The following is a 27228-nucleotide window of genomic DNA, read 5'->3' as shown; positions in this document are numbered from 1 at the left end:
CTGGTGCTTAGAATACAGTTGAATAACTATTAAAAAACAGATGATATTTAGATGATAGTTCAGTCTAACACATGTGCCAGTGAACCATTAAACGTCTGTGAAACTGCAGTTATGAAACGTAACTTTAACCTCAGCCAAACCGATTTGCTCAGTTGTAAATAAAACAGCGAAGTAAACGTGACCCGACAGACAGAACCTGAGTGAATGAAGTCCAGCGTTTAACCACTGAGAGCTAAAACTCAGCTGAGGTTTCAAAGCTGTGTGCCGGTGATTGGACATCAGCCGCTGATAAAGCTGCTTCGCCTATAAAGTGCTCTGTAAGGAAACACGCTCCAGCAGCTCTGCGCTCGGGGAAAACACTATATTTACTTATCTTGTGCAGAAAAATGCGCTGACATTGCTTTATATCGAGTACCGGCTGCCCGGTTAAACTGTGACTATCACCAGGTAACGTAGGCGTGTTTCTTGAATTAGCAGCAGGTGTTAAACAGCTGACAGATGAGGAGGAGGATGCATGCAGGTAAACTGAGGGTCTGTTGAGCTGATCGCTGGTTTCGTGAGAAAAATGTCAGCTCGTTCTTTATGTTACAGAAGCACAGAGACACAAGACCAGGCGGAAAGAGACGATCGTTCGGTGAAAATGAGAATCTGCGAATGCAACATGTGGAACACGGAGAGTGGAATATGTAAACAAACCGGTTAACGTAACCCCCTGGGTGCACTCTGCATGCTAATTGTTAGCAGAGCTAGTGAAATCTCTGAAAACATCTGAGCACTTTTGCAAACATGTTCTATGTTGACAACCTGACCAGACATACGTCGCGACATTCGCGGCTAACACTGTTAAAAGTGTAGCTGGTGACAGAAAAACTCAACCCGTTCTCACTCCCAAAGCGTAACATTTTACGCTAGGTGACAAATCGTCACCATATTACGTTTTCGGCTACCCACCACGTTCCTAAATGACGACCTCGGAAAAAGAGGAAATATGAGAACCGTCTGGACTGAACCTACACATGTTCGCTCTTTTTCTTCAAATCGCTTAGAAACACGCTATTTAACATCATTAAAGTCCTGGTTACGGTCTGGAATAAGGTTATGGTTAGGGCTAGGGATAAGGTTAGGTTTAGGGCTGGAATACAGGGCTGGAACGTCTATTACCGCGGGAGCGTCATTGCACTGGATTCCAGCCATAACCCACCGCGTACCATAAGAACGCCGAAGGTCTCCTTTCGCGTTCCTCAGGAACGCCGCGGGACGTGACAAAACGTCGACATGTTACGCCTCGGGAGTGAGAACGCTCTGGAAAAACTACACCACCACCATTGCTGCCTGTGATTTGATCTGTATCTTCTGGGATACCTGGCTGCCCCAAGTCTACACAAGCAATCGATTATCTAGGATCGACCTGTTTTGACTTACTTTGCACGGCAACCAATCAAATGTTAGAGAAGCTGCATGGGCAGCGTTAACCCCGCCCCCTGAGTTTGATGGGTGAGGCTGACAGATAAAATTATTTCATGATGAGAGCCAGGCGCCAGGACTGCCAAAATGAAATAAATAAATATATCATTAAATAATTAATTAAATGTGTCAATAATTAATTAAATGTGTCAATAATTAATTAAAATGTGAAATACATAAATAATTAATTAAAATGTGAAATACATAAATAATTAATTAAATGTATCTATAATTAATTAAAATGTGAAATACATAAATAATTAATTAAATGTGTCAATAATTAATTAATTACATGTGTCATAACTATTTATTTATTTAATTAATTAATTCCAATTTTAATTAATTATTGCCACATTTAATTAATTATTTAATGGTGTATTTAATTCATTCATTCTGGCAGTCCTGGCACTCCATATTGCATATTGGACAGTTTAATGTAATTCAGCACTTTGTGAGTCATATTTCAGCTCAGGTCGATGGATTTGGTGGACAATGTAGATCATTTTACAGTCTTGTAGGGGTGGAGTAAAACCCGAAGGACAAGCGTTTTAGGAAGAAGTGAAACCTAAAGTGAGAACTATAAAATATTTCTCTCTCTTTCAAAGATACTTGAACTGGATTATCCAGCCTTCTTCAACAACAGAGTAGAGCTTCTGTCCAACACAGAGTAGAGATGATCATTAAAAAAATAGTCCTCTCATTTTAAATAAGAGTAACTCTTAATCTTGAGCTGTGAAAAGTGACAAACATTTTTTGTTCTTTGCTCACTGAAGCATTCAACAACCAAAAGAGGAAAGGGTAAAAATGGGTTGAGGTTCAGATTTTCTTTTTGCTGATTTTTAACATTAACATTAAGTCCATAAAGTCAGGTCCTCCTGTGTAGGGATGGGTATCGTTTAGGTTATATCCGATACCAGTACCAAACCGGTACTTTTGAAACGGTGCCAGTGCCTAAATGGTGCTCGAACCGGTGCTTAAAGAATGGAGAACACACACTTTGTCCAAAAACCTCTTATGTTTAGCTGTTTTTTTGTAAAAAGATAACAATGTTAGCCTTTTTTGCAGCTATAGGGGATTTATGGTATCACTCTTGGCTGGAAGCAGTGCTTAAACAATGGAAAAAACAAACTTTGTCCAAAAACCTCTCATGTTTAACTGTTTTCCACTTTTTGTTTGGCCATTTTAACCTTTTTGGCCAGGGTGAAGGGAGTATCTGCCATCAAACAAGAAGTCAGCCACATGTAACTACGACAGTGTTTGCTAGGTCACCTTACATGCATTAATTTAATAACGTGGTTAGCGTAAGTAAATTACACACGAACAACATTAAGCTACTCACGCAGAGAAGAACGGCTGCTGCTGCCATCATCGGCCATCATCGGCCGTCATCATTTCTGCTACACTGGCAGGGCTAGGGGCCAGGACTCTCCTCTTCGGGTTTTTTGGGGATGTTGCTAACTCCGGGTCAGATAACAGGCAACCCACCCGCAGTAGATGTGCACGGTGTGAGCTCTTGCAGCAAGCTATCAAATACGGCGCATTTCTCGGCTTTTAACAAAATGCTATACGTCGCCAGGTGTTTCATCAGATTCGAGGAGTTACCTCCTTTGCACAGTATCACCTTAAAGCACTTGTTGCAGGCTGCTGAGTTTGCATATTTTGCTGTGAAGTACAGCCAGACTTTGACCGCTTCGCTTTGGGCATTTATAATTTGTAGCTCTGCTCTAAAAGAACGTACGTACCTGGGCCCACCTACTACACTTGCAAAGGTAAAATGATTGGCTAGAATCCAAATTGTATGACATTTCAGGGGAAAAAAGCACCGAAATAAAGCACCAAAATGTGCGCTGCTTTTCGGTCTGGTTACTACCGTTTATGACAGAGCCATAATGGCACCGGATACCGGTACCCATCCCTACTCCTGTGTCTGAGGAATCCTGGAATCCAGTCTGACGAGAATGAGATGTGACAAAAATCTGAATAGGTGACATTCCAACATTTACTAGATGAAAGTAAATGTTTGTGTCACAGCAGACTTTCAGTTAAATACTGATACAATCTGTTATACTATCTGTTTCCCTTTAAAGGAACATAAAACTGAGCTCATACAGCCATTCTCAACAGCACAGCAGAGGTTTTGTCCAATACTGGTGAGTACAGATAATCGTGATCACACAATTTAAAAGTCCAAGCCAAATGTGGATCTTTCTTTCTTTGTCAGTATATGTAAATTTTATGCTGCTGAAGCTGGTGTGTTTGTTTGGTTTTACAAAAGGATGAAATAAGAGTTTATTTAACAGCAGGACTGATCAGACTACATTTGTTGGACAGAGAAAAAAAGTTTAGAGTTAAAACCTTTCATCCCTAACTCCCAAAAGGTGGATTCTGTTCATCTGGACGTAGGGTTTTCAGTGGGAGAAACGTTTCATGACTTGGATGAGTCATGAAACGTTTCTCCCACTGAAAACCCTATGTCCAGATGAACAGAATCCACCTTTTGGGATTTACTTACCTGGATGACTGAGCATGCATCAAGACTTTCATCCCTAATCTCAAGGTCTGAAAAGCTTACTACAAGGGTGCCTGACACACCTGCAGAGAGAGGTGGGGATTTAACGGAGTCCATCAGGTTGTCTTCAACAACACAGCAGAGTTTCTACAAGCAGTGGTGAGTCTAGTTGATCACATTCATGTTTCAATGCAAATCTTCGATTCACTTTATTCATTTCATGCTGACTTTCTTTGTCTCCAATCCTCTACCTTAAGTATGTTTTCACTACAGCCATTTCCATCCTCTTTACGATATCCTCAACTGTTATTCTGCATTTCTCTCCCTATATCCAACACAGAGGGAACAGAGGTAATTCTCATCACCTCTGTTCCCTGTTCCCTATATTCATGATCCAGCCTGACACGCATGGCTGGGATTGTCATCAAACAGAACTAAGAGAACAGAAGAAAAAAAAAATCTTGAAACTGATTCTCCACAGGCAGCCTGGAACAGGACATATGTGGCAGGAAAGAAGGAAAAGCAGAATGGATCCACATTAAATAGAATGAAAACTGAATTTTAAATAAAATCAGTTTCTTTTCTCACTCAGAGTGCAGACATGTCTGCTGCCAGCTGTCTTCTATCTCATGATCAGTTTCAGTGCTCCATCTGTCTGGATATCTTAACTGATCCAGTCTCCACACCATGTGAACACAACTTCTGCAAAAACTGCATCAGTCAACACTGGGATATTAGTGAAACCTGTCAGTGCCCCACATGTAAAAAGGTGTTTGAGACCAGACCCGAGCTGTACATCAACACTTTCATCTCTGAGATGGTTTCTCAGTTCAGACATGAAGCTCAGCAGAAAGTCAGCAGCAGCAGCTCAGAGCAACAAGCTGCCAAACCAGGAGAAGTTCCCTGTGACATCTGCACTGGAACCAAACTGAAGGCTCTGAGGTCCTGCCTGGTGTGTCTGGCCTCCTACTGTCAGACTCACCTGGAGCCTCACCTGACAGCTTCACGTTTGAAAAGACATCAGCTGATTGATCCTGAGGAGAACCTGGAAGGCTGGATGTGTATGAAGCATGATAAACCTCTGGAGCTGTTCTGTAAGACCGATCAGACATGTATCTGCATGCTCTGCTCTGTTATAGACCACAGGACTCATGAGTTTGTTCCTTTGAGAGAAGAATATGAAGGAAAGAAGGCAAAACTGGGGAAGACTGAGGCTGAAATTCAACAGATGATCACGAAGAGACAACTAAAGATTCAGGAGATCAAAGAGTCAGTGAAGATGAGTAAAGATGCTGCAGACGGAGAGAAAGCAGAAGGTGTTCAGGTCTTCACTGCTCTAACGAAGTCTCTCAGGAAAAGCCTCAACGAGCTCATAAAGGAGATTGAAGATAAACAGGAAACAACAGAGAAACAGGCTGAAGGTTTCATCAAAGATCTGGAACATGAAATCTCTGAGCTGATGAAGAGAAGCTCTGAGGTGGAGCAGCTCTCACGCTCTAAAGATCACCTCCGCCTTCTCCAAAGATTCTCATCCCTGAAAGCTGCTCCAGCCACCAAGGACTGGACAGAGGTGATTATCCATCCACCATCATATGAGGGGACTGTGGTGAGAGCTGTGGATCAGCTGAAGGAGACTCTCAGTAAAGACATGAAGAAGCTGTTTGAGGCTGAGCTGAAGAGGGTCCAGCAGTATGCAGTGGATGTGACTCTTGATCCTGATACAGCACATCGGAAACTCATCCTGTCTGATGATGAAAGACAAGTACACCATGATGATCAGAAGAAGAATCTTCCAGACAACCCAGAGAGATTTTCTAAAGGTGTTTGTGTTTTAGGAAAGCAGAGTCTCTCTTCAGGCAGATTTTACTTTGAGGTTTGGGTTAAAGAAAAGAGAGACTGGATTTTAGGAATGGTCAGAGAGTCAGTCAACAGAAAGGAAGAAATCACACTCAGTCCTGAGGATGGTTACTGGACTGTAGCAGTAGTAAATGGAAATGTATGTGTAGCTTTTGAGGACTCCCAGGTCCGTCTCTCTCCTCAGTTTTGTCCTGAGAAGGTGGGAGTGTTTGTAGATTATGCAGAGGGTCTGGTCTCCTTTCATGATGTAGATGATGCAGCTCTTATCTACTCCTTTACTGGCTGCTCCTTCACTGAGAAACTCTACCCATTCTTCTGTCCCGGTGTCAATGATAATGGTAAAAACTCTGCACCTCTGATCATCTGTCCTGTCAATCAGTCAGTCTGAACTTTTTCGATCCAGAAACTATATTAATTACATTATTCTCAACATTTTAACAACACAGAGAAGAAGTCCTAAAAACAGAACTGAACAAACTGCACCTGTTGATAAAAACCATGAGATATGGTCAGAAGCTTCAAAACAAACTAGTGAGCTCACCTTTCAGTTGATTTTTATTGGACTGTTTTCAAGTTGAAGAAAAAGATTTCTTTGAGGAAGTGAGAAGAGTCTGAGAAAATACAAACTCTCCTTTACTTTTCTCAGTTTTTAAAGGCACAGACATTAAAGCATAAACTGTACAAGTGTTAATATTTCATTATTTTTATTCACCTGGGGTTAAATATCGAAAACTAGGATTGATGAACTGCTCTGTTGTTTTAACATGAAATGATTAAAAATATGAACTTTTATCATCTCCTGTGATGGTTTCATTGAACAAAGCTGTTCAATTTTTTAACCTTACCAGTTACAGTAAGTTATAAGAGAGAACATAACAGACTGGCGGCGAGGTTAAAACGGATCCCGGATGTGCAGTGGGCGACAGAGAGGGGGAAATCCTTGTGAAAGTGGCCAAAAGATGCGAAAAAAGATACAAAAAAAACAACTAACCCTCCATGTGGATGCTAATTCTCCTGCCTAGCTAGTGAGCTGCAGAGAGGACGTGAGTAACATCAATTCTTCTTCTTCTTCGTGAGGGACGCTTAAAGGCACCGAGAAAATGTCAGGTGTTGTTGGACAAATGTACATTTTATGGATCTGCTAAATGGATCATTTAAGTTCAGCTTTTAAATTCATTTAACCCTCTACTGCATAGCGTTGCCCTGAGGCAACAAACCACATTTTCATGTCTCACACTGGCCCTTAAAAAAAAAAAAATAAAATAAAATTTTTTTCAAATAATGCTACCAGGCACATCTCTGTCCAATGAAATGATGAGTTGAAGGTGGGGGGGGGGGGGGGGGGGGCTCCCCTCCCCCCTTCTGCAAACTGCGCTACATGAGAGACATCTCCATTTGGAGGTAAGATAAAGACAGAGGACAGTGAGCTTTTAGGGAGTGACAGTGAAGTTAAGGAGTGGATCCCTGAATCAGGTAATGTAATTGTGTGTGTGTGTGTGTGTGTGTGTGTGTGTGTGTATGCATGGGGTTAGGGTCAAATGTTGGATGTATTTGGTGTTTTATTGTTCTGTGAAATGTTTAGATTGTTTATTTGTTGCTTGTTTATTTGTTCATTTTTGTTGTACTAATAAAACTTATTATAGAATAACTTGGTGTTTGATTACCCTTATCGCACCATGTTGCCTTGAAGCAACAAACCAATATCATTTTGGGGAGGTGTCATATTTTATGATTGATATATTATTACGGACCCTAAATCTCCCCCAAAATAGGGTGAAATATTAATATTTCCCCAAAAATTAAAAAGTCATGCAGTACAGGGTTAAGAGACCTTCAACTGGGTGTCTTTCCTTTTTGTTATATTTTTTTAAGAGTTGAGAATGTGTTAATTACATGATTAAAATGTCATTTTCTCTGTAGCACTTCATGGATTTCATAAGCAACACACTTTAGTTGTTTACACAAATCATAAAGGTAAAAAATAGTATCTACAGTGTTATCTTCATTTTAAATGTCAAAAAGTATTTGTGGCCCCACTTTTTCTTTTGTGTGGAAACCGGGTCCAAATGGCTCTTTTGGTGTTAAAGGTTGCTGACCCCTGATATAGAATATGCTGGTCCATTTATGGACCAAATGTTCCTGGTTGTGGTTGATGCTCACTCATAGTGGCCAGAAATCATCCCCGTAAAGCAAGCAACAGCTGCCAGCACGATCAATAGACTTCGGTTAGTGTTTGCACGCACAGGTCTGCCACAACAGCTCATAAGTGAAAATGGTTGTCAGTTTACTGGAGAGGAGTTCCAGTGTTTCCTTAGGAGTAACGGAGTACGATATATCACTTCTAGCCCTCCATCATCCTGCAACAAATGGACATGCTGAATGGTTCATCCAGTCCTTCAAGCAGTCAATGAAAGCCAGTCAGACAAAGGGTAAGCCGCTACAACAGAAAATCTGCAATTTCTTACTGGCTTACAGGAACACCACCGATGCAACAACTGGACACACACCTGCAATGCTCTTCATGGGACGGAATCTGAGATCGCGTCTAGATTTGCTGAAACCAGACATTCGCAAGGATGTCCAAGGTAAACAGTCTTCCATGGTGGAAACAACAACAAACAAAACCAGATTCTTCAATGTTGGACAAAAAGTTCTTGTGTGAAATGTGAAAATGAAATTAGTTGAAGTGCCTCAATGGTTTGCTTTATATTATTAAGAAATGTCATATAAACGTATAGTTCAGAACACTAAAGAAGACATGGCCCTGAACAATAAAGGCTCTTACAGCGTGTCATTGTCTTACAAGTAAGTTTGCAGGAGACTCTCATGCACGCTTGTATGCAGAAGTTAATAACAGGGAACCATCTGCCAGTGGAAATTTACTAGAATGGAGTAGGGCAAGGTCGCAGCCTCCCTGGAGCTGAGAAAAGATGTTTTGCAGCTAATAGACAATAACCTATGAGTACGCTATGCAACGTGACTACTGAATGCTTGTGTAGCACTGTTGTTTAGACTAGAGTGGGACACCCTGTAACAAAACTGTTAAGTGGACACCGCCAATTCGAGATTCGCTGCAGCGTGTCATACAGGACGCATCTCCCTTCCGGAAGTAATAAAAGTGTGAAATGGTCTACTGAGCAGTGTGTTGTCTTCCATCTGATGGCTATGAGGAATCAAAAGAACTCGGTGAAGTGTTAATATTTAACACTTGCCAGAGACTACAGAGACCCAAGTCAGAAATGGCAGTCTGGCATGATTCTGTCATGGACCAGACCGCTGACATACATCATAAATGTTGGAGCCAACTCAGTCTGGCGTAGAAATGTTGATCAGATTCAGATAGATGCAGAAAGTCTCATGGTTCCAGAGCAACCGGAGAGCACAGCTACATCTCAAGATTCAGAGGAGTTTACCTTCGTGTGTGTGACTTAGAAACTGGCAGACAATGGTGGACAAAATGCTTGCTATGCATTCCAACAGACTAATGTTACATCTTCAACAGTCAAAATCCCTAAAAATATTTAGTTCATGATCCTGAGTACTGTCAGCACACCTGTTAATTGAATCGACCACAGCCCCAACTTTAACCTTTAATAAAATCCAAGCAGGTGAGTTGCAAAAAGATTCACCCACCTTACAGCTATTACGGAGGGAGAAGTTAGCGTTAAAGACCAAGACTGCTTTTGTATCAAGTTATAAACATGTTTTCTTCTGCTGTAATTCTGCACATTTTAGTGAAGTAATCCCAAAGGACTGACTCACTTATGGAGCCTGTCTCTAGTGGACAATAGAGCTGCAATTTCAGCACTGACACAAAACAGCCTTTTGACTGCCTTATTGTGTGCAGTCAGGGAAAGATTTCTGGAAATACATGTGATTCATATTTAATCCAGATCAAGCTTTCTGTAACTTAACTGCTACTGTAGCTGAAGTGGGTATTGCTGATTCTGAAGTAAAATACAAATACTTTAAAAGTGTTAAAATTTTATTAAAGCCAGAATTTAAGTAGCAGCTTTATTCAGTGAAGCTTTTGCTACTCATACAGGTTCCATATTACTGAACTGTGAATATAGCAAATGTGGAAGCTCTAACAGGTGCTATGATATAATTTTCCGTGTTATTTGGAATTGTATTTAGTTGGATTGAAATAGTCCCTGAGCCATTTCTGGGCATCAGGCCATCTTTTGCCCATTTGGGCTTTAAAGGAGCTTTTGTTGCTCATCAAATTTTTTTATTGTACAGTCTGTGAACTCTCACCACGAGATGTCAATAGATTACAGATTGCTGTCAACTGAATTCTGTTTTTTGTAGGCCTCCTAATTCAAGTGCCTGTCCTTGCTACATCGCTAGTACATCTTTGCTATCGTGGCCCTTGTAGGCCACTTACATGGTTTAGTCAGCCAAGAGAGAGCAAAAATATCAAATTAAGACACCATAATGGCCAGTGAGCTAGTTTATTCTAATGTTTAAGTTTTGTTGGTAGGAGGTAGCAGGCAGATGTTTCTTCCCTGCATCTTCAGCTTGTAGAATGAGTTCTGATTGTCATTGTGCTCAGGTAGGTTCCATCTGGTAACTACTGGGACATTTGATTCTATTACTGGACTTCTGTGCAAATCAAAATTTGTCCATAATGAACACTGTGTTCAAAATTAATGATGTCCATGAGTGCACATTGCAACAGGACATCCTAGGTCACAAGTCAATTATTTTGTGATCTCTCCCCTCTTAGACTGCTCCTCTCCTTTTTCTGTGTAATTACTGAAGCCCCCTGCATTTCCCTGCTTCAACATAAATCCTCTAAGTGTGAAAATAAATATTTCCATTCTCTGTGGTTCGTGTTTGGATTCTGCAATTGAGTTCACTTGTCACTGGTTTTGGTTGTTCATGATAAGTGTACTACTAACATTTAATTTCAATTAAAATTTCTACTTTAAGTGTGTATTTTGTCGAGAACGCCAAGAATGCAATTAAACTATAGGTGTGTTTCCACCCAACACAACCTGACTAGCAGTGAGAGAGAGAGGAAGAGAGAGGAAGAGGGAGAAAGAGAGCGAGTGAGTGAGCCAGGGATGGAGAGTAGCCCATCTGGCTACACTGACATCATGTAGTTTATCTTATGAACACAAGTAATGCTTTGAAATGAGATGGGGACAGAAGAGTATAGCTTCTTTAACAATGGCAGAAATGAAAAGCAAAGATTTAAAACATGAATGTCATTCAGACTTTTATTTACTGTTTCCACAGTTTTCAGTGGCTTGAACTAAATAAAGACCAAATGTTACATAAACACAAGGAGTTCATTACAGGTATGTGATATTTTCCCAACATAACTCCAAAGTTAACCGTATCTAAATATTTAACATCACAATTACCCATCAAATCAATTATATATCACAGAAAATAAAGAAGTATATTTAATGAAGCCATCGGTGGAGCGGGAGGGTGGCTTGCTGGGCTTAAGCCCGGGTCATTTTTTCAGAAGCCTTTTGGAGTGTAATTTGTTTCATAGTTAGATGCCTGACTGACAACTGTATAAAACAAAACCTATACACACAATATTCGAAGCACATAGCGCACAGTCGTAAATTCCCCCTAATTTTGGTATGATCCGAGCTCAGGCACTAGGTGACTGAGCACAGCACTTACGCATGTGAGGGAGGGGGGAGAAGCTGCTGCCTGCGAGTTTGCTGTAGGAGAAGTGCAGCCAGGCAGACAGAGGAGAGCTTAAGTTTGACCAAGTACCAAAGCAAATCATTTGTACTTTTACAATGTAAATATGATGGTGTATCACAAAAGATTGATATCAAACTGGTTACTTGACCCATATTAACACTTAGACCCCCGCTACTTGCTCTTCGAGTGAACCAACAAATGGCGAAATGAAAAGCCGAACAACAATGCTGTTTTTTTTAGAGAGTCTTAGCCAGTGTTGGGTAAGTTACTTTAAAAAAGTAATTAATTACTAATTACTAATTACTAATTACTTAGTCAATATTGTATTTAAAATACTTATCTAATTACTGTGTCAGAAAAGTAACTTAATTACTAAATAAGTAATTTAACTAAATACTTCTTAAAATAGCTATATACAATGAGTGGGCAAACAATAGACATTAAACTCTTTAAATAATAAATAACTTTTTATAAAGACAGAGACTCTACAGTACGCAGCGGTAGCATCTCTTCCACAATTTAGCCTGCAATCATTTTTTTAAGCTCACCTTCAGATGCTTTTTGTGCTGCTTAAGTAAAATCAACCGCGTTGTTATCCATGGATGATGAACAAGGATCACTCAGAAGTGTTCGTCTATGCTCTCGTGTCAGGCGCTTCAGTAGATTACTCGTGCTATTAACAGCGGCCGATAGTTTTTTCTCCCCAGCACATAGCTTACATATTACTGTAATATTCTTGTCTGCTTGTTTCAGAAAAGTGAAGAGACGGAAATATGTCCATTTCATAAAACAGCCACTTGCTTCAGCCGAGTCCGACATCTTCCGCTTTAGAATACGACTATGCAGCAAACTGGTGCAAAATGACGTGCAGCTGCACTACAGCGATGTTAAAGCGGCAGAGTTTACTTCTACGTTTAGAAGACAAATTATTGAAATTAAATAATGATATTCAGCGAGTTTAATTATTTTACAATGTAACGCAAGTACATTGTAAGTAACTGTAATTAAAATACCTAAAAATGAACAGTAATTAGTTACTCTGCTTTTTCAGTGGAAAAGTAATTTAATTACAGTAACGCGTTACTTAGTAACACATTACACCCAACACTGGTCTTAGCTTAAATGTGTGTTTATTTCATATTTTCAGTTGTTACCCTCTATGGCTAAATAAAGCCCTCTAAATCGGTTTCAGTTATGTACTGATGAACACAACAATGGCCATAAGGAGCTCCTTTCAAAGAAAAAACTCAGGTAGATGTTATTTTATATATTATGCTTTGTATGTTTTTCAATATTTCTATATTTCTATGCAAAACAAGAGGAATTTCAATACACAGCAGTATGTTCACAGTTGAAACCAGATATTTACATACACTTTAGGGAAAAACAAGAACTTTTTATTTACTGTTAAACATCAATTTAGAGTTAACTTGTTTTGTTTTAGATAAATAAATATTGAAGCATCTTTTGAATTAGTTAAATGTCAGAATAAAAAGAGAGAGCTGTCTATTTTTTATCACTTTCATCAACTTTAGGAGTACATATACACTAAGTTTATTGTTAATTAATAAGAGTTAATAAGAGTTTAAGAAGCTTCTGATAGGTTAGTAGAGGCCATGTGATTAAATTGGTGGCACACCTGTGGATCCATATAAGGCACCCCCAAAACACAGAGCCACATGAACCAAAACACCAGGAAAAGAATTGTGGACCTCCGTGAGTGTGGCTCAATTTTGAATACAATTTGGTGCCATTTGCAATTACGAAATACATACAATTTCTCTCTTTACTCTTAAATTTAACAAATATGTTTTTTTATATTTTTCAATCAAAAAAATAAACATTTAGTCTGATTTGATGTTTTACAATTTGAAAAAAAAAGATTCTGGTTCTGAGTAAATTGGTGGGAAATGGTGGCCTAAAGTAGTCCTGAATTTACTGTGAATTAACTATTGTAGTCCTGTTTTAATTCCAGATCTTTTTTGAACATAACTCAAAACACATTTCCTGAGGTCAGATGGCCCAGGATTTGAGTGGGCTCAAAACTGGATTATAGATGGCAGACAGTTGGTGTCGTAAACCTACCAATAACAATATACCAATATTCAATGTGAAGCTTTGAGTGTAAAAAAACAGAAAAAAAACCATGTGGATCCTGAAATAATTGTAGCTTCCACCTTTAAAGGGCTGAAGAGGAAGATGTTTACAAGGAATCATTTAGAATATTTATAACTGACTGATTATCTGAAACTGTGTTTCTGATTGAAAGAGACAGACATGTACAGACTGAACTATCTGTTGAACAGTCAAAGTGTTTCTCTAACAGGAGGACACTCTGTACACTCAACTCGGCACAGACACACTGAGGAACCAGGAAACCAGACTGTAAATCCAGGATAAAGAGGTTCAGTGAATGTGGTGTTGAAGGTGTGGAGGTGAATCAGAGTGTCAGAGGAAACTCGGTAGAAGGACAGAGTGCCAGCAGGATGATCCACATGCACTGCTACTCTGTTAGAGACAGAGGAGGAGGATTGCAGATATATTTCTGTGTTACTGTGTAAGACAGAGTAACCCTTAACATCAGAGCAGAACAGAGACCAGGACTGATCATTCCTTCCAAAGACAAAGGCATGGCTGTCTCCGTTTTTTGAAATTCTTCTGTAACTCACCGATATATAAACCTCTCCTTTCCACTCAACCTCCCAATAACAGCAACTGATGAGACCATCTTTACATAGAAGCTGACAATCACCATCAAATCTGTCTGGATGATCAGGATATGACTGATCCTCCTCCACACGTGTCACCCTCCTGTTGTTATCAGACAGTTTGAGTTTTCTGTTTACTGTGTTTGTGTCGATTGTGAGTTGACAGGAATCTGATGGAGAGAACAAACAAAGTCCAGCTGGAATTATTGATCCATCATCTGTTCATTGATTGACAATTTGATGGTGACAGATGTGAATGAGTGATGTGACAGTTTGAAGATGGTTGAATGTGTGCTGCTTTGCTTTCATGAATCACATTAAAAACACACTTACACTTCCTCAGACCTGGTGTCAACCATCGGACTCCAGCAGGCTCCAGAATGACCCTGAAAGGAGGAGGGGGGTCAGACCAGCACAGTCTCTTTCAGCATGCACACATGGACATTACATCGCTCTCATACTGTTAGACACTGATAAAGGAAGAGCCAAGATTTTCAGATATACACTTTAATCCATTTGTGTATTGAAGAGCATTTCATGTAAAGATAAATTTGTATGACCCTTTAGTTCCCCGACTCATTACTTTTAGGGAGGTGCTTCAGTCAGTAGAAATAATCCACATGTCCCATTTATTAGTATCACATGTTAGAAGAAAACTCCCGCCTATAATATTTTCCACATTTACTTTTTTCTCACTGCGTGTAATGAACTTTTGCTTTCTGATATCTGCCAAAATAAAGTTAGTGTTCAATAGTGCTCTTTTTCTGAGTTTAGGAGATAAAATCAAAAGAGGGAAACAAGAAGGACATGGAAATACAGAGCAATGGGGCCAACGTGACACCAAGCAGAGGAAGACAGAGGACATAAGTACACAGAGGATAGCGGATGGAAAACAGGGGAGAACACAGCTGGAACAACAGAGCAGGTGAAACAAAAATAAACAGTCAAAATAAAACAGGAAGTATGATAACTATGAACACAAACACTAAGACTCAAAGGTATGGCACTGGGAGAAGCAGTCATGAGAACAAGACTGACTGTGGAGAAAGAAAGGAAACACCAATCAGAGAAACAGGAGTTAAGCAAAACAAAGGAAAGAGAGCAATACGGATTGTGAAGAACAATACAGACTAACCAATTACTTAAACACTTAAAGTATAATTAAAGGAGATATATATATATATATATATATATATATAGAGAGAGAGAGAGAGAGAGAGAGAGAGAGAGATTTAGCAAAGAAAAAAAATCTCCTCTATTAGACATAATCTTTGGCTACAAACAAGTCTCTCCATACCTGAGAGTTTCCTGACTCAATTTCTCAAGCAGAGTCACTCCTGCATCTCCAGGATGATTGTAGCTCAGGTTCAGCTCTTTAAGACGTGAGGAAGGGGAGCTCAGAGCTTTTGTCAGCAAAGAGCAACCTTCTTCTGTGATCATACATCCTGACAGGCTGCAGAAACATGACATACTCATAGAGAAGTGTGATGCAGTTGACTAACATTATTTTGTAATGAAGTAGGATTTAGCACTTAAAAACTAAAGTCTACAGTTAGCAAAACCTACATAAAGTAGAACTAAGGCTAGTGGGACTGTTATTAGTTTGCAGGCATTTGGTCATAAATAAATTTATGCAAAGACTAGAATGTTGACCAGATAAAGACACTAAGTTAATTTACAAGATTATTTATAAAAAAAATTGGAGCAAATTTACCCACAAAACATCTAATCCTTGAAATATTTTAAGCCAAAGCAAAGTAGTGAAAATAAAATAATAAAACAAATGAAAATAAATTGTTATTATTATTATTATTATTATTATTATTATTATTATTAATAATAATAATAATAATAATAATAATAATAAAAACACTGAAGGTTCTACTTTACAGAAGTAATAATAATAAATACTTTGATAAATTCCAGTAGACACATTTCCTCATAGCCTGACTCAATGCAAACCAGATTTTAAATCACCATAATTAAAACATTTTAGAACCCTGACCGGAGTGTTTCCAGTTCACAATGTGGAGATTCCAGGCCTCGGCACAGCACTTCCACTCCTGAATCCTTCAAGTCATTGTTACTCAGGTCCAGATCTCTCAGACTAGAGGACTGGGAGCTGAGTATTGAGCAAAGAGCTTCACAGCTTCTCTCTGAGAGGTTGCAGCCACTAAGTCTGGTGAGACATCAAAAGAATCTTGAGATATTGTTTTTTCTTTGCTAGTGAATATATAGCAGTGTATTTAAAGCAAAAGAGTTTAAAACTTACAGAGCTTTTTCAGAAGCTTTGACAACGGGCAGCAGCCTCAGAAGAGCCTGCTCTGAAGCAGAGTATTTCTTCAGGTCAAATACATCCAGGTCATCAGATGACAGTAGGATAAAAACCAGAGCTGACCCTTGAGCAGGAGACAATTCATTCGTAGAGAGACTTCCTGAATTCAGGGACCTTTGGATCTCCTCCACTAGAGAACGATCATTCAGTTCATGTAAACAGTGGAACAGGTTAATCTTTTGCTCTGCAGACAGACTCTCACTGAGCTTCTTCTTGATGTAATTAATTGTTTCCTGATTTGTCTGGGGACTAATTCTTGTCTGTTTCAGGAGACCTTGTAGGAGATTCTGATTTGTCTGCACTGAAAGACCCAGGAGGAAACGCAGAAATAAATCCAGGTGTCCTGAAGTGCTTTGCAAGGCCTTGTTCACAGCGCACTGATAGAAGTGATTCTCTGTCTGGGTGTTTTTTTGTTGTTCTTCCAGCAGATTGACTCCAGAGTTGATGAAGGTCAGATGGACATGAAGAGCAGCCAGAAACTCCTGAACACTCAGATGGACAAAGCAGAACACCTTGTCCTGGTACAGTCCTCTCTCCTCTTTAAAGATCTGTGTGAACACTCCTGAGTACACTGAGGCTGCTCTGATATCGATGCCACACTCTGTCAGGTCTGATTCATAGAAGATCAGGTTGTCTTTCTGCAGCTGATCAATAGCTAGTTTTCCCAGAGACTCAATCATCTTCCTGCTCCCTGGACTCCAGTGTGGATCTGTCTCAACTCCTTCGTCATACTTGACCTTCTTCACTTTGGCCTGAACCACCAGGAAGTGGATGTACATCTCAGTCAGGGTCTTGGGCAGCTCTCCTCCCTCTATGGTTTTTAGAACATCCTCCAGAACTGTTGCAGTAATCCAGCAGAAGACTGGGATGTGGCACATGATGTGGAGGCTTCGTGATGTCTCGATGTGGGAGATTATTTTGCTAGCTAGTTTCTTATCACTGAATCTCTTCCTGAAGTACTCCTCCTTCTGTGGGTCAGTGAACCCTCTGACCTCTGTCACCATGTCAATACACTCAGCAGGGATCTGACTGGCTGCTGCAGGTCGTGTGGTTATCCAGAGGCGAGAAGAAGGAAGCAGTTTCCCCTTGATGAGGTTAATCAACAGCACATCCACTGAGGTGGACTTTTTAGGATCAGTTAGGATTCTAGTTTTGCGGAAGTCCAGAGGAAGTCGACACTCATCCAGACCATCAAAGATGAACACAACCTGGAAGTCTTCAAAGCTGGAGATTCCTGCTCGTTTGGTTTCAATAAAGAAGTGATGAACAAGTTCCACCAAGCTGAACTTTTTCTCTTTCAGCACATTCAGCTCTCTGAAAGTGAATGGAAATATGAACTGGATGTCCTGGTTGGCTTTGCCTTCAGCCCAGTCCAGAGTGAACTTCTGTGTTAAGACTGTTTTCCCAATGCCAGCCACTCCCTTTGTCAGCACTGTTCTTATTGGTTCATCTCTTCCAGGTGAGGCATTAAAGATGTCTTCTTGTGTTATTGATGTTTCTGGTCTGTCTGGTTTCCTGAATGCTGTTTCAATCTGTCTGACCTCATGTTCATTGACTTCTGCAGTCTCTCCCTCTGTGATGTAGAGCTCTGTGTAGATCTGATTCAGAAGGGTTGGGTTTCCTGCTTTAGCGATCCCCTCAAACACACACTGGACCTTCTTCTTTAAAGCACATTTAAGTTTATTCCGGCATATGCTGGGAATTTCTTAAAGAACACAGACAGGATATAGCCTTAAAATAAAAACATCAACAAGTTCTGCTTTCAGAAGTAGATATATAATATGAGATCGCAAAAGTAATGTTATTCTACTACCATTTTAAATATTTAGAGTAACCCTCTTACTGCTCTCCAGATGATCAGCCAGCTGCGCTTGCTTCATCATCCTCAAGAAGTGCAGAGTGAGCTTCACAAATGCTTCTCTGCTGCTGTTCATCTGCTTTTCATTCTCAGCCTTCAACAACTCTTCATCCTCCCCATGACTTTCTAAGCATTCTGGGTAATCTGGACCCAGAATGTTCAGAATCTTCTTCAGCTCATTCTTTACAAAATTAACAATGTTTTCCTCCAGCAGCTGGAATAGAATAGAATATGAATGATTCAATCAGTGTGAAATCATGAAGTGAAACATCAGATCAATGTTGGATACACTGGACTTCAGCCAGAATGTTTCCAATACAAATATCATATTTTGGTGTCTCTCAAACTTAAATTAATGCCTAAATAATGGGGTGTTGGTTTCATCATATACTACTCCATTCTAAGACAACAGGTTGCTAACTAAAACTATAATATAATTTGAACTATACAACATATAAAATGCAATCAGAATTTCCCTTCATGATCACTACTCTTTCTCGTAATTTGATTTTACATCCTAGTAGTAGGAAATCTCTTAAGTAATATTTTTAAAAATCAACAAATTAAAATACCCTCAGATGTTTCCATTTCCTTTCCTTTGCTGTTGAAAAATGCTGTGACTTTCAGAAGTCACACCAGTGAAATACTAATTGTCATGGTCCTGGGTCAGGGACCCAGCGTTTTGTGATTATTATTATGATTATTATTATTTTCTCATGTTCTAGTTTCATTCTGATTTTGTATTCTGTTAAACTGCCTGGGAACTTCCTGTTTTATTTTGTAGATCCATATGTGACATCACTGTGTTCAGCTTGCGTTTCCCTGTCATCATGTGAATTAGGATCAGCTATGCTTCCCTCCTGTGTGTCATTTCCTAATTACCTTGTGTGTGTATATATAGTGGGCGTCGGTCTGTGCTCAGTGTGTGTCATGTATTTTGGGTTTGTCATTAGTTTCCCCCAGTCTAGGTTTTTGCTCATCATTTTCTGTTTATGTCACTCTGTAAATAAACAGTCACTTGCATCACAGCCTTAGACTGCATTTTGGATCCTTTTCCACAAACACCACCCGGCAGCCATGACAATACAAACCAACCTGAGTCTGGACCCAGCAGACTCAGGCTCTTTCACAGAGGAGAAAATTGCTCACACAGCTATGGGATTACTGCCGGGCAGTCATCCACGCCTCGGACACTCCAAAGAAACCCATTCAAGTCGTCTTCTTGGATGCCTTCCTGTCTTCCACTGTTTTTCCTCAGAACTTCCTGGATGTCAGGGAGCTGGTTTGTATTATTAAGGATTTAAGAGCGACCTTCAAGTTTGAACTGTTTGGCATGGCAAAGAGGATTCTGTGGCCTTCCTAAAGACTCTTGCCACTTGGTATTCCCAGCACCAACGGGCAGTTTCCCCGTCGCTGGTCACTGCTACACCACCCGACACTTCATCCCGGAAAAGATGGTGCCCCCACCGTCATCATCACACAACTCCTCAACTCACTCCTGTGGCTTCAGTTGGGACTGCTGACCACAGACGGGCAGTGAAAAACATCACAGTGAGCAAATTGGACTCTGTGGTGCGTGTACAGGACACTGGTTGTGTTGTGTCAGCCGTGACAGTAATAACTTTTCCATAAGCTTTATTGGTGCCTGTGGCGGTTTCTGGTTTGTGGCTAGCTGCAGGGTGGGTGGGTTCAGGGTATAGTGTCATTGGAGGCTGTCTCACACACCTAACCCCATCATATAATCATGTCTCCCCTGTTTAAGATGTTGTCGGGACCTGAGAAGGGGGTTGTGTGTGCTACAGAAGCAGAGCAGCTGGAAAGCTGCACTCTGGAAAACTAGACAATGAAAGATGTTTAAAGCTGCGATGCTGCTGTCGTCAGGTCCTTCACTGCCACAGTGTCCTACAATCTTAAGTATGGTTGTGGACAAATCCATAACCAGACGTGAAGTCAAGCAATTAAAGCAACACAACTACATCTCAGAATATTCTGAGTAACTGCTGAATTTCACATTTCTCTAGCTCAGACATGTTGGGCTCTAAATAAATTCATTAAATTTCTTTTGTGAACTGAGGTGGAATAACTTTCCTGCACTAATGCCAGTGCTGTACAGTGTCGGGGAGTAACAGAATACATGTACCAGTGTCACATACAGTGGCTTGCAAAAGTATTCGGCCCCCTTGAACTTTTCCACATTTTGTCACATTACAGCCACAAACATGAATCAATTTTATTGGAATTCCACGTGAAAGACCAACACAAAGTGGTGTACACGTGAGAAGTGGAACGAAAATCAATACAATAAATAACTGCAAAGTGGGGTGTGCGTAATTATTCAGCCCCCTGAGTCAATACTTTGTAGAACCACCTTTTGCTGCAATTACAGCTGCCAGTCTTTTAGGGTATGTCTCTACCAGCTTTGCACATCTAGAGACTGAAATCCTTGCCCATTCTTCTTTGCAAAACAGCTCCAGCTCAGTCAGATTAGATGGACAGTGTTTGTGAACAGCAGTTTTCAGATCTTGCCACAGATTCTCGATTGGATTTAGATCTGGACTTTGATTGGGCCATTCTAACACATGGATGTGTTTTGTTTTAAACCTTTCCATTGTTGCCCTGGCTTTATGTTTAGGGTCGTTGTCCTGCTGGAAGGTGAACCTCCGCCCCAGTCTCAAGTCTTTTGCAGACTCCAAGAGGTTTTATTCCAAGATTGTCCTGTATTTGGCTCCATCCACCTTCCCATCAACTCTGACCAGCTTCCCTGTCCCTGCTGAAGAGAAGCACCCCCAGAGCATGATGCTGCCACCACCATATTTGACAGTGGGGATGGTGTGTTCAGAGTGATGTGCAGTGTTAGTTTTCCACCACACATAGCGTTTTGCATTTTGGCCAAAAAGTTCCATTTTGGTCTCATCTGACCTTCTTCCACATGTTTGCTGTGTCCCCCCCACATGGCTTGTGGCAAACTGCAAACAGGACTTCTTATGGTTTTCTGTTAACAATGGCTTTCTTCTTGCCACTCTTCCATAAAGGCAACTTTGTGCAGTGCACGACTAATAGTTGTCCTATGGACAGATTCCCCCACCTGAGCTGTAGATCTCTGCAGCTCGTCCAGAGTCACCATGGGCCTCTTGGCTGCATTTCTGATCAGCGCTCTCCTTTGACAGCCTTGTCTTGGTAGGTTTACAGTTGTGCCATACTCCTTCCATTTTTGAATGATCACTTGAACAGTGCTCCGTGGAATGTTCAAGGATTGGGAAACCTTTTTGTAGCCTAAGCCTGCTTTAAATTTCTCAATATCTTTATCCCTGACCTGTCTGGTGTGTTCTTTGGACTTCATGGTGTTGTTGCTCCCAATATTCTCTTAGACAATCTCTGAGGCCGTCACAGAGCAGCTGTATTTGTACTGACATTAGATTACACACGGGTGAACTCTATTTAGTCATTAGCACTCATCAGGCAATGTCTATGGGCAACTGACTGCACTCAGACAAAAGGGGGCTGAATAATTACACACACCCCACTTTGCAGTTATTTATTTGTAAAAAATGTTTGGAATCATGTATGATTTTCGTTCCACTTCTCACGTGTGCACCACTTTGTATTGGTCTTTCACGTGGAATTCCAATAAAATTGATTCATATTTGTGGCTGTAATGTGACAAAATATGGAAAAGTTCAAGGGGGCCGAATACTTTTGCAAGCCACTGTATTTAAAATGCAAAATATGAGTAACTGTATTCCGTTACAGTTACCATTTAAAAAGGTGGTATTCAGAATACAGTTACTTTGTCGAAATAAATGGATTACACAACGGTCTTTTCCTGTTTCATATGTTAGGCTATACATTCTTTATTTTGTGAGTGTTACAGGCATAGCCCTAAAGAATGGAGCCTCATGGGCAGTGTAGTCCGTGCTATAGGGAGAATGGACTGCCATACCGCTTACGTGTCTGTGAGCGCGAGGGAGGGAGAAAAAGGAGAGTCAAAAAGTACGAGTTGTCACCAACCAGAAACAGGAGATGGAAGCATATAAATACAATAATAACGACTGCAGTCAAAAAGATGGCCTAACGAGCCCAGTTGTAAGTAATAAGTAAGCTATTATATAGTCTAGTTGGAATTGATATGGCAAATAACCTTCAGTAAAAGTAATAAATCACACAGCAATAGTACATTCATGTAGTTGTGAAAAGCATGATACTATATGAAGTAATCCAAAGTATTCAGAATACGTTACTCTCATTGAGTAATGTAATGGAATACGTTACAAAATACATTTTGAGACATGTATTCTGTAATCTGTAGTGGAATACATTTTAAAAGTAACCTTCCCAACACTGGTGCTGGATTTTGCTAAAGTGAACAGAGACACCTTGCGTGTATAAGAACAAGGCATATAAAGTGTGCTGTGTTTTTAAAACCAGTGCCAAAAGTCTTCACTGGATTTTATCATAGTGCCCTCCAATCTGGCCACCAAAGACAAAAAGTGTCTGTACTTCTTTAAGTTGCTTGAAGACATTTCACCTCTCATCCAAGAAGCTCCTTCAGTTCTAGGGTCAAATGGTGAAGAGTCCCAGATTTAAGCCCTGTGGGAGAATCCCCTCAAGAGGGACAATGGACTCCCTAATTATCCTCTACCTAATCACATGAGTCAAGGTGTGAAAATGGGTGTAGTCACAATCAGCCAAAGTTTTGGGTGAGCTCATTGTGAAACCAGCCCCACCCTACCAAATGATTCCTGAGGTCAGATGGCCCAGGATGTGAGTGGGCGTTAAGGTGTATGGGAAGAGATCTCAAAACTGAATTATAGATGGCAGACAGTTGGTGTCGTATGCAACCGCCACTGTTCAAAGATGTTTTTTCACAGTGGACAAAGATGACTTCTTCCACTCCGCTTTCAAATCATCTGTCTACTCTGTCCAAAATGTGAACACTGGAAAGAGTTCACTCTTTCGAGGGCTTCAATCTGGGACTCTCCACCATTTGACCCTAGAACTGAAAAAGCTTCTCGGATGAGAAGTGAAACATCTTCAAGCAACTTAAAGAAATCCAGACACTTTTCTTTCCAAGCTCCTCAGACTACTATGACCTGGATGACTGAGAACCTTCACAGGCACATCCCCACATCCCATTCACCCACCAATCTGAGCCATGGTCTGAGTAACCCTCACACCCTGTACAGACCCTAAATATGGAGTCCAGATGTGCATGATTCTGCCAGTCAGACTGATCTCTGGCAACCTCTGAGCTTTCCTGGTCCACTCTGTGGAGGAATCATGAAGAATTAGTTTACATCAGGTCTGTTCATACAGAGTCAACCACAAGCTAAACGCTCATGAAGTGAGGTCTGAATGTGAGCAGTGAATCAGATGATTCCCTTTAGTCGTAAATTTTTACTAGTCCTGATAATGCCATTGATAATCAGCAGCTCAGCCTGCAGCTGTTTGAAAATGTTAGCTAAGCTTAGTTTTGTCCTGACAGCTTTCCATTAGTTTCAGCTAAAATAAAAGCCCTTCTCTATCTGTATGTATAACTGGTTTCACAGCTCACCTTCCAGTTCTCAGAAAATGTCTATGTTTGTAGTCAATTATTGTACCATTTCTTCTAAATATGTTCTAAACATGTTATAAATGTCTTGAAGAGGCATATTTCTGTCTAATGTATGTTTTCAACATACAACTTTGTCTCCTCGTGATCTAATTCCCTTTTACATTTGTTTTAGCTATTACTGTCAAACATTTTCCAATCACCCAAGATAAATCTGAATTTATCTTGGTGAGTTTGTGGTATTTTTAAGTTTTGTACATTTTTGAAATGTTTCCTTGTTGTTGTTGTTGTTGTTGTTATTGGTTTTATTTCCTCAGGCGATCTTTAAAGTGGTTAAAGTTATCTGGGTTCAATTTATTATCCTAGCTTATTTGTATTGTTTGTTTTAGTTTACTTTTCATTCCCTGTGTAAAGTCTGCATTTCTGTGTTCTGTATACTGTTACTTCCTGTTTTATTTTGGCAATCTGTCTTCTTTCAGATTTAGTTGTATGTTTCTTCCCAAGTGTCTCCAATATGGCCTCATCTTCTCTTATGTATTTAAACCTTTAAACCCTCGTTTGTTGTGCCCCCCCCCCCCCCCCCCCCCCCCCCCCCATCATGCTGTGTGTTCCTTTGGTTTCTGGTTTCCCTGTGACTCAGATTTTTGCATTCCTGTTGCCAGCACTGTGTTGCTTTTGTATTTTGTTTGAAAGACGTCAGCATTAAAACTGTTTTTGAAGCTGGGTAACTTACTTGTGTGATCTGAGCAGAACCATCTGCAACTCAATGCAAAGACTAAATACTGGGGTGTGGACATGAGGAGGAACAGAAGAACCAATGAGAACTATTTCTATTGGGTCTGTGTGCAGTCATTGGAAGATGGCAAGTGCCATGTTCAGACTGACAATAAACTGGACTTCATTAAAAAAAAAAAAACAAAACACAGAAACACTCTTCATTCTATTTTCTGAGATTACTGAGGTCCTTTGACATTTGCTAGGTGATGCTCAGGATTTCTTATGAGTCTGTTGTGGTCAGTGCCAGTCTCTATTCTGCTGTGTGCTGGGGCTGTAGACGGGGGTTAGTGGATAGCAAAAGACAATAAACTAATCCATAAGGTCACTAACGTGGGTGTGGAGCTTGACTCTCTGGCAGGCATTTCACAAAGGATGACACAAATGGGAGTGATTGACAATCTTTCACATCCTTTCCATTTCATGTTGGAAAGCACATTCAGGAAAAAGCTCATTCCACCAGTGAATGCTACAGGAAATCATTCCTGTATGTGTCCATCAGACTTTATAACTCCTCATTATGACTTGTTTATATTGTACATAGTATTGTTGAACTTTGAAATATTAAACTGAATATTGTAGTTTGACCACCATCTTCTGCTACAGCATTGGTTCCTTACACTTTAACTGCTGTGTTTTTAAAACAAACTCCATCGCACACCACTTTAAACATGAATATAGAAATGTGTGTGAAACAGATCTGACCTGACATTAAACATGTCAGAGACTATTCAGTCAAACTGTTTAAATAAATAAAGTCAGTTCCAACATTTAGATACATATTACCTTTCTGCAGCCGAATGGTGTCCTTCCTTAAAACCTACAGGGATATACATTGACGAGTCACTTTTTAAGGACACACAGCTGGGTTCAGCTCCAGAAAAATCTGGTCTGCAATGGAGCCCGACAGAAAAAGAGAAAAAAAAAGTTAACAGTTTCTTCAATTGATTAATTATAGTTTAATTTAACTGAATTACAATTTGTCCCCTGGGATGTTTTTCAGTCCAATCTAAACAATGAGAAGCACTTACTCTGCATTATTTGATGCTGCTTTTTGAAAATCTAAAATATTCGCTTTTGACCAGTCACTCTTTAAGGACACACAGCTGGGTTCAGCTCCAGGTTGGTTCCTGTGAATAATGATGAAGCAGTGATGTGAGTGCTGAGCTGTGACATGGAGAAGAGTCATGGACAGTTAGAGATGGTCATCTCACCTCTGAGCTGTGGTCTGGCTCTCATGTTCCCCACACAGAGTGGTTTTAGAGGGAGGGACTCCCTCCTCTCTGTCCTCACACTGATCCATGCTGCTGAATTCACATCCACATCAGCTCACACACACTTTCTACCTTCACCTTCCGAGGAAACACAAATCATGCATGTGCACATCAACTGAAATCCTCCTTTCCATCATGTGTGCTGTCCAAATATCAGCTGCTTCTTTTCTGCTTCCTCTCAGTGTCAGCTGAATGCAGTCAGACAGCAGTGTGAGGCAGAGGAAGCTGCCATCAGCGGCTCTACTTCTACTATCAGTCCACTAGATGGAGCCATGAAGCACACACGATGCATTCACTGACACACTGATTCACTCTGACTGGAAGCTTCAGCTCATTAATATTCAGTCAGGTCAATACATCTGAACATTTTCAAACATTTCAGCTGATCCATAATTCATAGAGGATCAGCAGAGTTAAAAGTGGGGAAGAACTTGGCATTTAAGAACATTTAAGCATTCAAACATAAATATTGAACACATTAACTGAGTTTGTAAGTAGGTGAAGTAACTGTGAAATGAGGAAGTACTGAAAAACATACTTCAAGACAGCACTAGAAACATACAGGAGAAAGTTACAGAATATAACATTTTAGTAACTGTTTCAAAATAAATTACTTAATACCTCTAATATCTTGACCATAGTATGAGTTCATATTCTGACTTTCTGTTCACACTCACACACAAGATGTCAGATGGATTGTTGGTCAGCTTCCTTTGTTCACACCTTCCCAATTCCAGATTTTTCTCTGTTAGTTTGAACTATGAAGCAAATTTTTTGCTGTTTCTGCAGGTAAAAAATGAAAGATTCCTTACTGTGTTACAGAGCTTCAGACTGAGGCAGTAATGTGATCCCAAGTTCAAGAAAATGAAGTGAAACTGTAAAAAGGAAAGAAAGACCCAGAAAGGAGCTGACACAGGACTTGTCCAAAAACTGAACTGATCTGTTTTTGATTATCTGGAAATGTCTGATCAGAGTTTTATTGTTTAAAATAAATAGATAAAACTAAAAAAACACAACTTTCCTGTTAATCAACTTAACCTCCAAAATGATCTGTTTATATTGTAATCTGACACTTTGAATTTACACTGGTGTCACTGCATATTAAAGAAAACACTGTAGTTTAATTTGAGCTGTTTCCTTAATCAAATTTTAAGAAGGAAATGTGTGCAGATACATTCGCTGACAATGTGTCATTTTGAGTGTAAGATTCAATTCATTGTTTTCAGCC

The 27228-nt window shown here is 40.1% G+C and overlaps 2 protein-coding genes across 6 annotated transcripts; one reads left to right on the top strand and one right to left on the bottom strand.

Moving 5' to 3' along the window:
* The first annotated feature begins 3428 nt into the window (after positions 1–3428).
* Positions 3429–6320, top strand: LOC309700872 (E3 ubiquitin-protein ligase TRIM39-like). Its single transcript, XM_082524763.1, has 3 exons — positions 3429–3614; positions 4022–4132; positions 4566–6320. Exon 3 carries the CDS (start codon positions 4575–4577, stop codon positions 6216–6218), a length of 1644 nt encoding a protein of 547 aa, XP_082380889.1. The 5' UTR covers positions 3429–3614; positions 4022–4132; positions 4566–4574; the 3' UTR covers positions 6219–6320.
* Positions 6321–11041: 4721 nt separating this feature from the next.
* On the bottom strand, positions 11042–26865 carry LOC309700857 (protein NLRC3-like). Of its 5 annotated transcripts, XM_082524730.1 has the most exons (12): positions 26813–26865; positions 25941–26078; positions 25758–25856; positions 25513–25617; positions 23590–23668; positions 18390–18618; positions 16484–18251; positions 16217–16390; positions 15509–15664; positions 14545–14597; positions 14173–14381; positions 13842–14011 (listed from the first exon to the last, which is right to left on the bottom strand). In XM_082524730.1, exons 2-12 carry the CDS (start codon positions 26027–26029, stop codon positions 13952–13954), a joined length of 3021 nt encoding a protein of 1006 aa, XP_082380856.1. In that variant the 5' UTR covers positions 26030–26078; positions 26813–26865; the 3' UTR covers positions 13842–13951. The 5 variants fall into 5 exon arrangements, with proteins under 5 accessions (XP_082380853.1, XP_082380854.1, XP_082380855.1 ...); XM_082524727.1 differs by having other exon boundaries at positions 11042–14381; XM_082524728.1 differs by lacking the exon at positions 26813–26865 and adding an exon at positions 26678–26803 and having other exon boundaries at positions 11042–14381.
* Between the last annotated feature and the right edge of the window lie 363 nt (positions 26866–27228).

The sequence above is a fragment of the Aulonocara stuartgranti genome, assembly GCF_965226115.1.
Source record: "Aulonocara stuartgranti genome assembly, chromosome: 23".
Lineage (NCBI taxonomy): Eukaryota > Metazoa > Chordata > Actinopteri > Cichliformes > Cichlidae > Aulonocara > Aulonocara stuartgranti.
This window is presented reverse-complemented; position numbering and strand designations above follow the sequence as displayed.